Source organism: Vanellus vanellus, assembly GCF_965231255.1.
Source record: "Vanellus vanellus genome assembly, chromosome: 3".
Lineage (NCBI taxonomy): Eukaryota > Metazoa > Chordata > Aves > Charadriiformes > Charadriidae > Vanellus > Vanellus vanellus.
Window position 1 is genome coordinate 87,544,894 of NC_138907.1, and position 14,409 is coordinate 87,559,302.

Genomic DNA, 14,409 nt, shown 5'->3' on the forward strand with positions numbered 1-14,409 from the left:
ACAAAAACAAAACCAAAAAAAGGCAAGCTGAAAATCCTGTGTAACCCAAATAGATAGTGTTCCTTTCTGAAGCAGAAACTTGTGCTATGGACCTTTATCACTTAAACTGCAAAAGGTCCAGAAAGGAAAGAAGAAATGGTAACAGCCTTGGATGCTGTTGCCCCAAGCGGGGTGTGGGGTCCAGCAGGGGGCGTTTGCTCTCTGGGACTCCCAAACAGGTGGCAGCCACCTCTTGCCGCGGGTTGGATGCAACCAGAGAGCCTGCTCAACAGCTTGGCAGGAGGAGACCTGGGAAGTGGAATGTCCAGTTGTCTTACCCTGGTCCACACACTTGCTGGGATGCTGCTGTGGGGATCGGGGAGGAGGGCAAACTGCTAGAGGGAGGTCCCCAGGCTTTTTTATCACTGTGCAGGAGACCCTAGATCGCGTGCCCTGGGCCACCGTCCTTAGAGATACAAGCTGCGTCCTCCTCCGTCTGCAGCAGTGACAGTTGCCTGCGATTCTTCAATCTTAAATTTCTCATGGAAGAAAACCAGAAATGTTGCTTCCCAGAGTTTGCCAGTTTTCTGACTCTTGCTGTTGAGCATACATGAAGAAAGCTTCCCACCCCCTCAAATCTGTCAGATGTAGCATCCACCGCATCTACGCATAGCCTGCCAGTAGAGAATGTACTTCAGCAAAGCTGTTTCTCCATCCCTGATCAGTTGTTGCTGGCACTTAATGGCCACCATCTTAAATATTTCCTTTTTTTTTTTTTTTTTTTTTTTTGCTTTAAAATACTAAACAAATGCACAGGCAAACTGTCAATGAGTTTGTAGTGAGGCAGAATATAAATGTAAATCATGTGCACTGGAACAAAACCACTGTAATCTCAAACAATCCTTATGCTTGGCTCTTCTTTTTTTTTTTTTTTTTTTTTTTTTCCCCCTGCTGTCCTGCTTTCTGCTAGCCTTGCCTTAGAGCTGTCAAGTCAGAGAGGATTTTTATGCTTGGGGAAACTGGCATAGCGAACAAGCTTGTGCCAAGCATCGCTCGCCGTTGAGGTGATAGCAAATGTGAGCAATGATAAGCTTGACAAATAAAAGCGGCTAAAAGCACGTGGCCAGAAACAGGGTCAGGGACAGTCAGAGGAAGGTGCTTTATTTTCCAGATACAGAAGTGGAAGGGCTGATTTCTTGGGCCGCATAAAACCCAGAAATCCAACCCTCCAGAGCAAGTCTGTCCTAGCAAACTGAAAATGAGCTCTTTTTAGCTCTGCTTGTCCTTCAATTCCTCTACATGAACTAATGAGACAGTGAAGGGAATAAGATTTTCGTGACCCTGCGGTGATACCTTGCAGATCGTCTTGAATAGCAAACTGCAAAAAAAAGGTACAGGTGTTTTGCACTTAAAATAAATTGCCTGATTTTACTTAGTTTCAAACTTGAAGCCAAAAGTATTAGCTACAAGGAGGCTACATTAGCATGGAAAGACTCTATCAGAGCTGGAGGACTGCGTTATTAGCACAGGCAGACGAGCAGCAGCGTATTCTTCAGCTGGGTTTTTATCTCTGTTAAATTCCCTGTCCCTTCAGATTCCTGGTGCGTTTCTTCCATCTTTTATTCATAGGCTGCTGAAGCCTGGGGAGATAGAGGCCACGTAGCCTTCCAGGTTGCTTTCAAATCAAACTAACCCTTTCTTGTAGGTGTCTTGGGCCTTCCCCTACCTTGAAGGTCTGTGGATCGGGCTGGTTTCTGATATGAACGCTACTGGCATGCACAACAAGCTCTACATCCCAAAATGTTCTCCCAAAGCCACAAGGCTATTTCTGCAGTGGCAGCACGCACTGACCGGATCCGGCTCAGTCTACGCGAGAGAAATCTTGCGTCGTGGAGCGAGCTACCCATTAACACCAGCAATCAGAGTAGGCTACTGTCGGGACTGGTGTAAAAAGGAGGAATAAAACAAGTGTTTGCTTTCTTAAACTGGATTATGAATTTAGCATTACAGCGGCGGGAGAGGGGAGCATAGCAACAGATAATCTGCTTTTTATCTCTCTGCTGAAGGCGGTTTGTGCTCAGTCCCTTAGTTTGTTTCTTCTCCTCGGAATGTCATTACTTTTTCATGATAGATGATAGTTCTAGGAGCATGCTCTGAAAGACAATAAGAGAAAGAAAGGGTGAAGCTGAATTGGCTTAAAGGAGAACAAGAAATGTTATCATAGTAATTAACCCAGGTTCCAACACATACGTGGTTGGCAAGGTGGGAATCTGGTGTTTAGCTGTCAACATACCTTGTAGGGCTTTGTTCGGTGCTAGGGCGAGGGTGGGGAGAGGGGGAACACCTTGCTTTTAAACCAAAATAAACACATTAATCCCTGAAATAACTTGCTTGAAATAAGTGGACCCATCCCAGAGGACTTGCTTTACATATTAAGGGGGTTTTGTATATTTTTGATTGCTTTAAAAGCACACAAAGATGGACTCAATTAGGCGAGTTCCACTTTCTCAAATCCATCTTATCCATTTGTTGCTGCACAAATCCTCAGAGGGGTTCATTACTTGTCAGCCGCTGCTGAGCCCCAAAGTTTATCTCTGTTTGTGGAATTGGTGAACGGTTACCTGTGGGTGACCAAGTGGCTTTTGCAGAATAATTGGTACACTGGTTGTCATCATCACAAGCTTCTCCTGAGTGCTCCGGGGCAGAATAAAATACAGCTACTGTGGAATTTAATCTTGGGGGTTTTTAAGAGATGTTTGCATAGAAAAACTGTACAAAACCAGCAGTAATCAACAGGTGTAAATGTGAATACCTTTAAGGATTCTCAAAAATCCTAGAGGAACACTGGGTTTTACCAGTCCCTTATCCCACCAGTAGATATTCCTGCTGGAGCTCAGCTGTCTAAATAACTCCTCTGCAGTTATTAGTTTTGTTATTTCGATGTACATTCACTCTTATCAAACTGTTCCCAGCCCCAGGAGCGAGAGCGGGTGAGCAGCTAATTAAATGAGTGGATATTTATTCCTCAAGTGTTGTTGAAAGGGTGAGTAAACACGCCTTGTTCTGGAGAAGACTGCAAGCATTCAGGCTGAATAGCAGCTCTCTCTTTCACATCCTGCTCACCACGGACTATTTTCCCACTGGGTAAAAGGCTCAAAGCTGAATGGAGAATTGAGAAGTAGAAAAGGAATTGAACAGCGCAGAGAAATAAAAAAGCAATGCAGTGAGGGAAACCGGACCCAGTGAATTGTAAAATTTCCCCAACTTTGGCAGAGACAGGATTTCAGCCCCAGAGACTTTCTTTTCTGCAAATGAATAAAATCAGCAACCCTATCTCAGTCCAATTCTGTGAGCTGAGAGTATCAGCTTTACCAGCTGCTTCATTATCAGCTTTATCCCCCTCATTCATCACGAGGAGGGGGCTTTGCTTTTAAAGATACACTGATTACTTTGTAGCCAAAAATATAGACTTAAAGAAATGACACTGAAAGCACAGGGCTCTCTGGAGGAGAGGGTAAGCTAAAGAATAAGGAATAGATGTGAGGGTGAGGAAAACTCAGCACTTCTTGAAAAAAAAGCCTTGAGTGCCTAAAATGTCTAGTTCTTTCTGAAAAGCCTGATCTAGTAATTTTGGTTTCTCAGGAGAGTGGTTCAGCTAAAACATTGCTAAGAATATTATAAATCTTCTAATGACTTCCAATTTTTGTGTGTGTGATTCCAGGAACTTATCTTGGCTCAATGAAGAAACAAGACCATTAGACAACGTCGTTTCCCCATCCTCTTGGGTACTCTAGCAAGAGGACTAGCACAGTAGGTCTCTCAATACAGGTTAAGGCTTGGGGTGCAAATGTGATAATGTAGTTCCAAGACATCTGAAAGATGGCGCCTTCATGGGAAGAGTTGCCAATCTAGTGCGGATACTCCCAACTAACCAAATTAAAACTCATAGGTTTTAGAGCACACCTTAGGATTTTTTATATAACTATTATCACTTTATACAACTATTATATCTAGGCCAAAAAGAACCGATGCGGGACGTGCTCAGGTAGCGCGCAACTGGAGTCCTCTGCTTTAGAAAGGCGGGGAGAGACGCAGCTAGCAAAAGACTTCAAACGCAGCTAGCAACGTAATAACACACAGCCTCCCGCTTTTGCAGAAAGGTTTGCGTTCAGCTGTTGAATAGTGATTGACCCTGCGCTGCTCTGGGGATGCAACGCCAGGCTGTGACCACACTCCACTGAGCTTTCTGGTGTTCGGCAGTCGTTCCTTTGATTTGTAGAAAACAGCTGATGAGGAGTACTGCTTGGTTCTGGCAAAGGGCGACTTTGGAAATAAAAATCTCTCGCTCTCTAATTGTTCAGTTGGAGTACTCGGATCTCTTATTTTTGTCCCCCGAGAGAGAAAAAGTGAGTCGTTTCGTGGTCCCAATGGCTTCACGCAGCCTTGGGCACGACAGGCAGTGAGACAATACCCCTTAGTGCAATGCTCGGAGAGATAGACACATACTATAGGCTGTGATTCCTGGCCCTGCCTATTTTCAAGAGGCTGCAGACTGTATCTGTACTAGTTATATACTGACCTTTGACTGCATCAGCCTATTAATTTTATCAGACTTAAAAATGTATCATGCACCAGCCAAGGGCCTGACTGCTGCAAATTACAGGGGGGGTTTCTCGTAATGTCATTCATGTGCAGAATCCTATTGACAGCAACATAATTCCTGCACACCTTTGTATGTCTCTGAATCCCCGTTGTCATTTCTGACTGTAGTTGCACTACATTCAGTGCAGCTCTTTTCACTGAGTTACGTGTGAAAAGCAGCCATTTAAGGGAGGCTGGCAAGCAGAAGGTGCCCCTTTGCTCCATAGCTGTATCTCCCCTTAAATAAAAGTTAAAATGTGGCAAGAGATGCAAAACTTAGGGCAGAACTCTGTGTCTACCCACGATACCTCTTAGAAGATAAGATACTATATATTCTCTAAGATGTATCCTCTAAGTCAGCCTTGGAAATTATTAGCTTGGAGACAGTTATCAGTGAACAAATTGTTCGCTCTCACTTCAAAGCACACTGACTGCGTTCCTCAGTACCGAGCTTTCGGAGGCTTAGCAGATAGCCTGTTTTCGGCTGTACACAGATGCTGAATTCCCCTGTTGATGTAGAGTTTTGTAAAGTTATTTATCCCAGGTCTCCATCAAGTTGAGATTAGCTCACCCATATAGTTGGTGATGCTCTTGTCACTGTGTTGAGGTGGACTGAAATCATTTAGCAATTACCTTCATGTCATGTAGTGACTCTCTCCTCCTGTGCTTTGACATGTGCGATGTGATGAAGATCCCGTTTTGGTGGTTTGTCCTCAGAACCTAATAGATCTAAAGTCTGACCAGCAGTGGCTGAAGGAAAAGATATTTTTCCCCAATGGATTGGATTCTCTTAAGAAGCCTTTAGCCTAATAAGTTTTTCAAGATTTTTGCCTCTCATTTTTGCTTCCCAATCTAAATAATGGATAACTTTGGACAATGCAGTGACCATGAAACTGAATAGAGTACGAAGAGTGAGTGTTTTGGGTGTAAAACTAAAGAGTTGGAGCATAAATATTTTTTCAAGTTTTTATGCCACGGTTTGACATGAAATGAAGAAATGGCTCTTCACTTCCACCAATTCAGGATGAGGAAGTTTTAAATAGCCTTGTTGGTTTGCATTGTAGCCAAACACAGTTGGTCTGTACAGTGGGAAGGGCATTTCTTCTTATATATATATAGCTGGCCTGGTTTGAACTGAAGTCTGAAAAGTTGAGGAATCCTCATGCCAAACATGCATTTTGCATTCAATATCCTATTGAGCTGTTTCATGAGGGTTTACAGTGAAGGATTCAAGGGTCCAAAGCAACCTTTCCTCCAAAGAGGAAGTCCTAAAAAGAATTTCCTGTTGTCTTTGAGGCATTTGTTACAGCTGAGACTTTGATACCGTTTTGTACTTCTTTGGAATAAATCACTTGATTGTGACCTGGCCAGCTACTGTCCACCACCAAGAGGGTGCAATACATTATTAGAAGTAACTTTCACAACATTTAGTTGTCCCTAATAATCATCAGTTATCTGTTAGAGACTCAAGTTTGGTGTGGAAATGGCATTGATAATATTGCTCAAAAAATCTCATCACTGCCTAAAAGTCAAGCATCCATAACTGTACAGTTAGATGTGTTTGGCGCTTTCAATGCCATGACTCACAGGATGTGGTTGACTTCTATGCAGACTCTTGCAGTATCGGATGGATTGGGTCTGTGTAGCTTTGAGATTTTCTTTCAGCTAAGAAAGTTACGGTGGTTGTGGGCAGCTGCAGTTGTCCTGCAGGTGTCTGTTGCATCTTACCACAAGCACAGGTATGTGTTTGACTGGAGGTTGCGAGGATTGTTGTCGAGGTATAGAAAGTGGTATTTTCAATATTGAGTTGATACTTCTCTCTCATTGAGCTACTGCAAAGAATGCTACAGACAGATTCTGGCAGAATGGTGTGGATGAAGGGAAAGAGAAAACATTCAAACCACTGTGGAACTAAAGATGATATAGTTTGGGAAAGTTACCAAAGAAAATTGAAGAACAGTGAGAATTCCACTATGGTTTTGCTCCGTTCGTTTGGCTACCCCGCTTAGCTTAGTAAGATCCATGTTAGAACAGACTGTATTTTGGCTCTTTAGAAAATGTTTGTGCATGTGGATTCATTTTTATGTTAAAAAGTGTCTGTCCTTTCTCTGCATTACTGTTGCAAGAAGTCACTATTAATCAGGCATGGCAGATTCTTTTTTGTGCTTCAGTTGGAATTTTTTTAAAAGCAATTCCTTTTAAGTATTTTTTTTTAATAGCATAACTGATTTTTGAATGCTCCTGTAACACAGGTAAATCTAATCACACATATTTTCCTTCTGTCAAAACATTAATACATGATGACTGTCTCCTGGAAGTCCAACCAAATCAACGCTGAGTGCCTTTGACAACCAAGACTGAATAGTGAATATAGGAACTGGGAAATACAGATCAGAAGGATATACAAGCTTTAATACCCAGATTCAACATTTTTATGATGCACCAGCATATTTTTGTATTGAAATTGGTATTCGTAAAATGCCTTAGTAATGCTAGCAATAAAGTGCATGTGCCAAAATATTGACTCAATTATATATAGAAGCACTTTCACTTTAAAATATCATGTGCTGTAAGCAGGAAGCAACAGGTAACATTCCTACTTGAACCACATTTTAAAATGGTAGTACCAGTCTCATATATAATGATCCCCAAATGCAGCATGCCAGAAGACTGTTACTTTCAAGAGCAATGACATTGCTTCACAAACTGACTATATTTCTCTGCAAGATCTCCCCTGGAAGATTGTGTCATCGTCATTAAACAGTAAAAGCTGCCAGGCAACTTCTGCGAGTTCTCAACAGGGTGCTACTGAAATTCTGTCTTGCTTTAATAACTTTTTGCACTTCACTTTTTTAAAGAGCCTTCTCATCTGAGTATCAAAAAACAGCAGATCGACAGGTTGGACTGTAGGCCCCTCTCCCTGTATTAGAAACATCAGAGTGAAAAGTTGTCAAACTGCATCTAAGTGACAACTGAACATGGCTTATGCTGACTATATATTGTAGAAACTATAACCCTATGAAAACTGGAATCCACAGTTTTTTGATGAGCAATGTGTGAAAGTCCCTTCTGCTTCTTACCACAAAAGATTTGAAGTTTTTTGTTTGGTTGGTTTTGTTCTTTTTGTATTTCAGAAAAGTATTTATTTTTAGAAAGAGTGAGAAAAAAAATGAACAGAATCTATAACTTTGAGCATTGTGTGAAGTAATCTTCTGTTTATTACATGCCCTATAAAAAGGTATTTAAGGGTTTGTTCCTGCAAGCATTTGTAAAGGAGCTTTTTTGCTCTCAGAGGACAAGTCCTACGATTTGGGGCAATCAGAATTCAAATTACTCTAAAAAAAGCCCCGTTGGTTCTTGAATGCAAGAACTGTATCTCTTATCAACACTTACACTTTAAAGTGTGTAGCCAAAGAATAGGAACAGCTGCTGAAAGTGCAATTCTGTAGTCATTGACTTTGGCACTGCAATTATTTGGTGTTTTATATGTAGATCTTTTGATTTGTTCATTAAGCAATTAACTCAGTGGTTGCCTCTGGGAGAAAAACCCCTGAAGCTGAGAGAAGCTGAGCCATTGAACTCAGCAAACTAAAGACTTCTCTTTCTTACAGTGTCAAGCAGGCTGGAGCTAAACAAGTTTTCCCTGGGACAGTCCTCTTCGAGCCAATTGGGATGATGAGTATAAAGAAGCTGAGATTCGGTGACTTAGGCGTCCTCAGGACTCAGTAATTCCATTACTGATGTTTTTGCTTTCACCGTAGAAGGGGACCAAGCGTGCAGGAGCTCGGCTTGACCTGGAGGATGCGAGGCATTAGGGCTGTGTCAGAAGTCCTGCCCAAGCCTCCTTGACCCCTGGCTCGCCCCCTCCTCCCCGGGGCCGGGACAGGCAGCGAGGGCGCCTTCCTCGCCCGGGACCCCCCGCCGCCCCCCTCCCGCCGGCTGCCCCGGGGCGCTACTTGCCATCGACACGCGGCGTCCCGTGGCGGCGGCCGGCGGCGGGCTGATGGGCGGGCTGCCCTCCTGCTCCCGGCGCTTCTCCTCCGACCCGGAGACGGAGCCGGAGACGGGGCCGGAGCCGCCGCGGGAAGCGGCGCTCTCGCTGTCGCTGCCCGCCCGGCTGCCGGTGAGGACGCGGGAGAGGAAGCTGGACTTGCGGGTACCCGGGCAGTGCCCGCTGTCCGGAGAGTCGCCGCGTTCCTCCTCCACGTCGCGACAGATGCTCACCCGGCTGTGCTTGCGGGGTCCCCGCCGGGATGCGGCCGCCCCCCCACCCGCCGCCGCCCCGGGGCCACCGCCCGCCGCCGCCCGCGGCGCCTCCTCGCTGCTGGAGGAGGGCGGCGGCTGCTGTCCGTGGTGCTGAGCCGCGCTGTGCCGGCGGCGGGGCGGTGGCGCGCCGCGGAGCTGTCCGCGGTGCTGGCGGGGCGGTGGCGCTACCGAAACAGGAGCGGGAGCGGTGGCGGGAGCGGTGGCAGGAACGTGGGGCGGCGGTGGGGCGGTGGCGGGGCGCGGCGGAGAGCCGTCGCCGGGCGGGCAGACCGGCGGCACCACGGAGCTCTTCTTGGAGTTGTAGAGGCTGGCCTCCTCCTCGGCGGGGCCCACCGGCCGCCGGGGCTGCCCACAGAGGCTCTTCTGGATCTTCTTGAGGCCCAGGTGGGCGATCTCTAGGATGTTGAGGAAGAGGGAGACCGCGGCGATGCTGTTCATGAAAACCATAAAGATGGTCTTCTCTGTGGGTCGGGACACAAAACAATCCACCGTGTTAGGGCAAGGGGGGCGAGTGCATTTGTAAAGGGGGGACATGTGAAACCCGTATAAAAGATACTGACCTATCATAAAGCCCACTTCCACCACTGAACGGGTCAGGATATGTAGGACATAGGTGCGCAGCAGGGACCCTCTCAGGGGTGCCTTATTCACTTTCTTCTGTTCCTCCAGCTTACGCAGTTCCCTCTCCACTCTCCTGTGTTCCTCAGGCATGGGCTCCAGGTCTTCTAGCTGAGCCCGCAGGTGGGCTTTCCTCTTCTGTCGCTCTTTCTCAAGAGCCCTTAATCTGTAGAGCGCATGGCCCATGTAAACTAGGGATGGAGAAGAGACAAAGATGATCTGCAGCACCCAGTATCTGATCAAAGAGATGGGGAAGGCTTTATCATAACAGATATTGCTGCAGCCAGGTTGCTCCGTGTTACAGATGAACTCGGACTGCTCATCATCCCAGACATCTTCGGCAGCCACTCCAAGCACCAGCATCCGGAATATGAACAGGATTGTGAGCCAGATTTTGCCAACTATGGTGGAGTGGATGTGCACTTCTTCAAGGATGCTGCCTAACAGGTTCCAGTCCCCCATGGTCAGAAGTTCATATCTGAAATACAAAAAAAACACCCCACATTATTTTACTATAATACTAGATTTCTTTTGGAAATGGCCTTTTTTTTTAAATAATGATACTTCATATACATTCTTCTGATAGCAGGAGAGTTCTAAGAAGTTCATCATTATTTTCTACTTAATGGGTCTTTAAATGAAGGCAGACTTTATGATTACTGGTGAAAGATGCAAATGTGAGATTATTTTAAGCTTGAGAGAGATTGATTTCAGCTGTAAACCACAGTTCTTCTTAACTGCCTACAGTTTTACACTATTTTCTTCCCACTAGGAAAGAAGACTTTTTTTTCCACTTTGCAAATCCTTTGCCAACTATAGTTTAATTCTACACCCACTCCATTCCACTGTCTGTGGCTCTGCCATAGTTTTAGGTGAAAAGCAACTAGAATAATATATAAAACTCGTGGCTTTCATTTGGTTGATAAAGTTTTGAGACATATGCTATAACTGTGAGAGAAAAATGTTCCATTTTGTACCCCAAGGTAGTAGCATTATTAGTGCCATCCATCCAATATTTTCCCATCTCCTAGGGTAACCATCCAGAAGTTTGTCCCTTGGATTCCTAAAACTACAAATACAGAGATAATTTACACATAGATGTACATGTGTAAATAGTCTCAGTTCTAGGATAATGTTAATAAATTATACTGCTTCTAGGATTAATATCTTTAATTTTATGCATTTAAAGTCTTACTGAATCACCAAGACTTTGTCTTCATTATAGATTTCAACATATGAGATAAATAAACAGGGATTACATAATGGAGTGATGTGGAGGCATTTAGCTTTGAGTGTGTGATGATTTTTTTAACTACCTCTTTCCCAGAATCTCTTTGATTCACCAGCAAATTGATGTACATTCTGCTGCCAGGTGCTTGATTTCCAAGTTGTTTCTCTGGAAAATATTCAGGAGTTTCAGGTAATGTGGGGAATTTTGTTTATTTATTTGTGAATGCACTGCACATTTTATGTTGTGTCCCCGGATTTTTTTTCTGCTAAGGTGGTAATAAAATATTGAAAGCAACTGGGATCACGTCTACCTTAGGGTTTGCGCTTGCATTTTTTTATGCTATTGTACTTTCAAAACTTCCCAAATTCCACTAAACCACAACCTTTAGTAAAGTGCAATTTGTAAGGTTTTTTAAGAGCTGCTGGTTGCAGTACCTAAAATCTTACATAATTTTAATTGATAGCACAGCTGGGTGATATCACCATTATCAATATCATTTGCTTATGGTTTATGATATGATCCCACACAGCACAGTTGGGCTTGGAGGCTGTATTTATCTACACTGCAAGTAAAGATTCTCAATTGTAACCAACAGTGCAGTCATTCTCTGCATAGGCATCCTACACACTTTATTTTTTAATTTATAGGATTTTTTTTTTTCCTCTGCAAATTTGAGTCAACACAATGAACTTCCCTTTTGGCATGGGAAACTCGTTGAGGAAACCTAGCCAATCAAGCAATTTCTTAGGTGCTGCGATGCACCTGGAATATCTTCTTTCCTTACTCCTTCCCTCCCATATCTATCATTGAAATAAGATACATGCAAAAAAAGTCAGCAAGAATTATTGTAGCCTCTTTTCCTCATCTCTAAAGAACAATGTCAGACCTTTCTTCTGACATCATATGGATTGTTTTTCAGAGCAGATATCAAATTGTTGCAACTTCATAGGTTGGGTGGGTGTAAAGATCTTCATAAGTTGAAATGTTTACTAGAAAATATTACATCTCAAACTAAAGATGTTGAATCTGTTTTTCTGACCTTGGAAGTGCTGATACAGAATAGTGCACCTTCAGCTAAGTGAGAAATAGAGATTTAGATAGAGCAAGCTCCCAAACCCAGAGTACCCAAGAGGCCAAGTAGGAGCAGGTGACACTTGCTGATTGCTCTGTGCCACTTCCCCTGAAAGGTGACTGAATGATGGCAACGCAACAGTTAAGCAAAGGAGCTTTGGGTCTATTTTCTGCCTTGCGAATGGCTGGTCCCTCACTGAAATTGATAGACTCTGCCAAAAATAACCCACAACCCAAGTGAGATGCTAAAGTGCAAACATGGGAATAAAAGGGAAAGGAGACATGTTTTAATCCCAAAGATGGCAAGATAGCATTCCTCTAGCACTAGGAATTATCATCATTTTGGAGCAGAAAATTAATGTATCCATTTGGGGGAAGAGAGGACAAGAGGAGGAGGAGTATAAACGTACCACTCTGGCTCTATAGATGTGCCTGTTTCTTAAGTTGTTTCTACCAGTATTTAAGCAACTCTATCCTCATCTTTCCTTCATAATGGCAGACAGGGGAGAGGAATTATAGGAGCGGTCTAATTCCACTCTCTAACTGAGTTTATTATTCCAAGACACTTACCCTCAAATCTGCACCGGTAGAATTGCAGTATGAGTATTGACATGGTGAACGTTGTCTAAAGCAGAGAAGTTAGTCTAGAGCCCCAAGAGCCAGAGTTTCTAAGAAATCAGCCAAAACTACTTTACAACCTTGCATAGCAATGTGCTTCCAATTTTTCTGTCTTTCTCTTTCCTGGTCTTATTTGAGCTCTGTGTAACAGAGTATTTCAGGTTACTGTAAGAGCGTAATCTCAAATATCAATGATATAATTACTTCCAGTCTACTTGTGTACTAGAAATTCTAGTATTCTAGTATACCAGCCTAGTATAATAGAAATATACCATTTTTAGTATAGATTGTATATACCTGAGACATGTTTCATTATACCATCCGCCTACCTTTATGTCTGTCCAAATATTTTTATATGGTTATTTCAAACAATAAAAATTCATGCCTGTAATCAGTTAGAATGAGATGGAAATCCACCATTTTTCTTGGAGGGAGTTTCTTTAATTCTGGGTTTTGTTACTTCTTTATTTTAAAGTTCATTTGATAATTTGCCACTATTCAAATCACTTCTATATTAAATTTATGCCAGGTTTTTATCAGCTGTGATTTGAAAAAGCAGGGTAAAATCTTAAATTTCTTGTCAAAAAAAAGGTTAAATGCTATGATGTAAATACTCCTGGATTTAATTCGCATTGCTTCGAGTCTGACAGGGACCTGCCTGCTCCGTACTGCCCTAGGAAGAATTATTTTTCTGCCACTTACCTTAGAAGAAAGCCCTTGGTTAGTCTGTCCTAGAGCATTGCAGAAGGAGCGTGCAGCACTGCTGATTGCTATAGCTCAGAAACCTTCCTTCGACAGTGCTAACAATGTCCTAACATTGTTTTTTCTCCAAGAGCCAAAGCATAGACGTGGTACGCTGAGTGGACTTCTTGGTTCTTTGTAGCTGGATGTGAAGATCACTCAGTCTAAACTATCCGTGCATGGTTTAAAAATCAGCAGATGATAGGATGGTGCCTCTAGCCAAAATTATCATGCAATTATTTTAGTCAGTGGCATCTAACAAAGCCATTCCCTCAAGGCTCAATCTGTACTGCAATTGTTTGCAACGTCCCGATGCCTTGTTTTAGTCGGTTCTTCAAACAGTACGCCTCCACCCAGGTCCCAGATGAAATTTTATTTTGTAAAATGGCTAAATAGGCAGCCTTTACAGTACGATAGAGTCTTACATTTTCTTTACATTCCATTAGTTTCGCTTTGAATCGATGTCCAAGGATCGATCGGTCATGTCCGATTTCATACTCTGTTGCCTGGTGAGTTAATTTAGGATGCGTTAGACTGAGTCTTTGAAAATGGAGGCCACAGGAACCATGACTCAAGTCTTCAGTTAGAAACACAGGCTTTCAGCACAGTAACCCTTTGTCAGCTGGGTGAAAGAGCCACCCCAAAGCTCATTCAGAATTGGCATCTGTGAGGGACAAGGTTTAAAAAAGGAAGGTGAGTTGCCAAAATGGGATTTTGTGAGAAATCAGGGCCACCAGAACTGAGGCTCTGATACGAAGAGCTTCTGCTGCCTAGTCCTGCCCAGGTCTAAATTTTATGGAAATCCTGAATATCTTTTTTTTTTTTCTCTCTCTTGCTTCAGAACTTCTGGCCCGTTCTTCCATCCTACAAGGTGTGTGACTGATTTCCACTTCAGCCTCTTCTCCCTAAAGGTATTCCCACTAACCAGTGGCCAGTTCTCAAAAGACACTAGCCCCACCTGTTCTTTGGGATTATCTCAGACCTAGGTACCAGTGCATCCCTCTCTCTCACACAAGCTGTGCTCGTCTCCCTGAACTTCCTGTTTAAATACGCCTTCAGAGCCTTGCCCTGCAGCAGGTAAGGTGACTACAGCATCTTTCCTCTAAGCCTCAGTCTAGTGCAGCAGATGTATGGTTTACGCATATGTTACAAATGCTTTAGGGACAGTAGAGCTACACCATTTACTCCTGACAGATGTGTTAATATTCACCCAAACCACCCAGACCCCCATGGGCCTTTCTCAT

The 14,409-nt window shown here is 43.5% G+C and overlaps 1 protein-coding gene across 1 annotated transcript; it reads right to left on the bottom strand.

Annotated features, from left to right (window-relative positions):
* Window positions 1-2,064: 2,064 nt before the first annotated feature.
* On the bottom strand, window positions 2,065-10,020 carry GJA10 (gap junction protein alpha 10; the record flags this gene model as incomplete). The annotated part of the gene is made up of 2 exons (XM_082480737.1): window positions 8,577-10,020; window positions 2,065-2,132 (listed from the first exon to the last, which is right to left on the bottom strand). The coding sequence occupies exons 1-2, from the start codon at window positions 9,964-9,966 to the stop codon at window positions 2,065-2,067; spliced, it is 1,458 nt and encodes a 485-aa protein (XP_082336863.1). The 5' UTR covers window positions 9,967-10,020.
* Window positions 10,021-14,409: the final 4,389 nt, after the last annotated feature.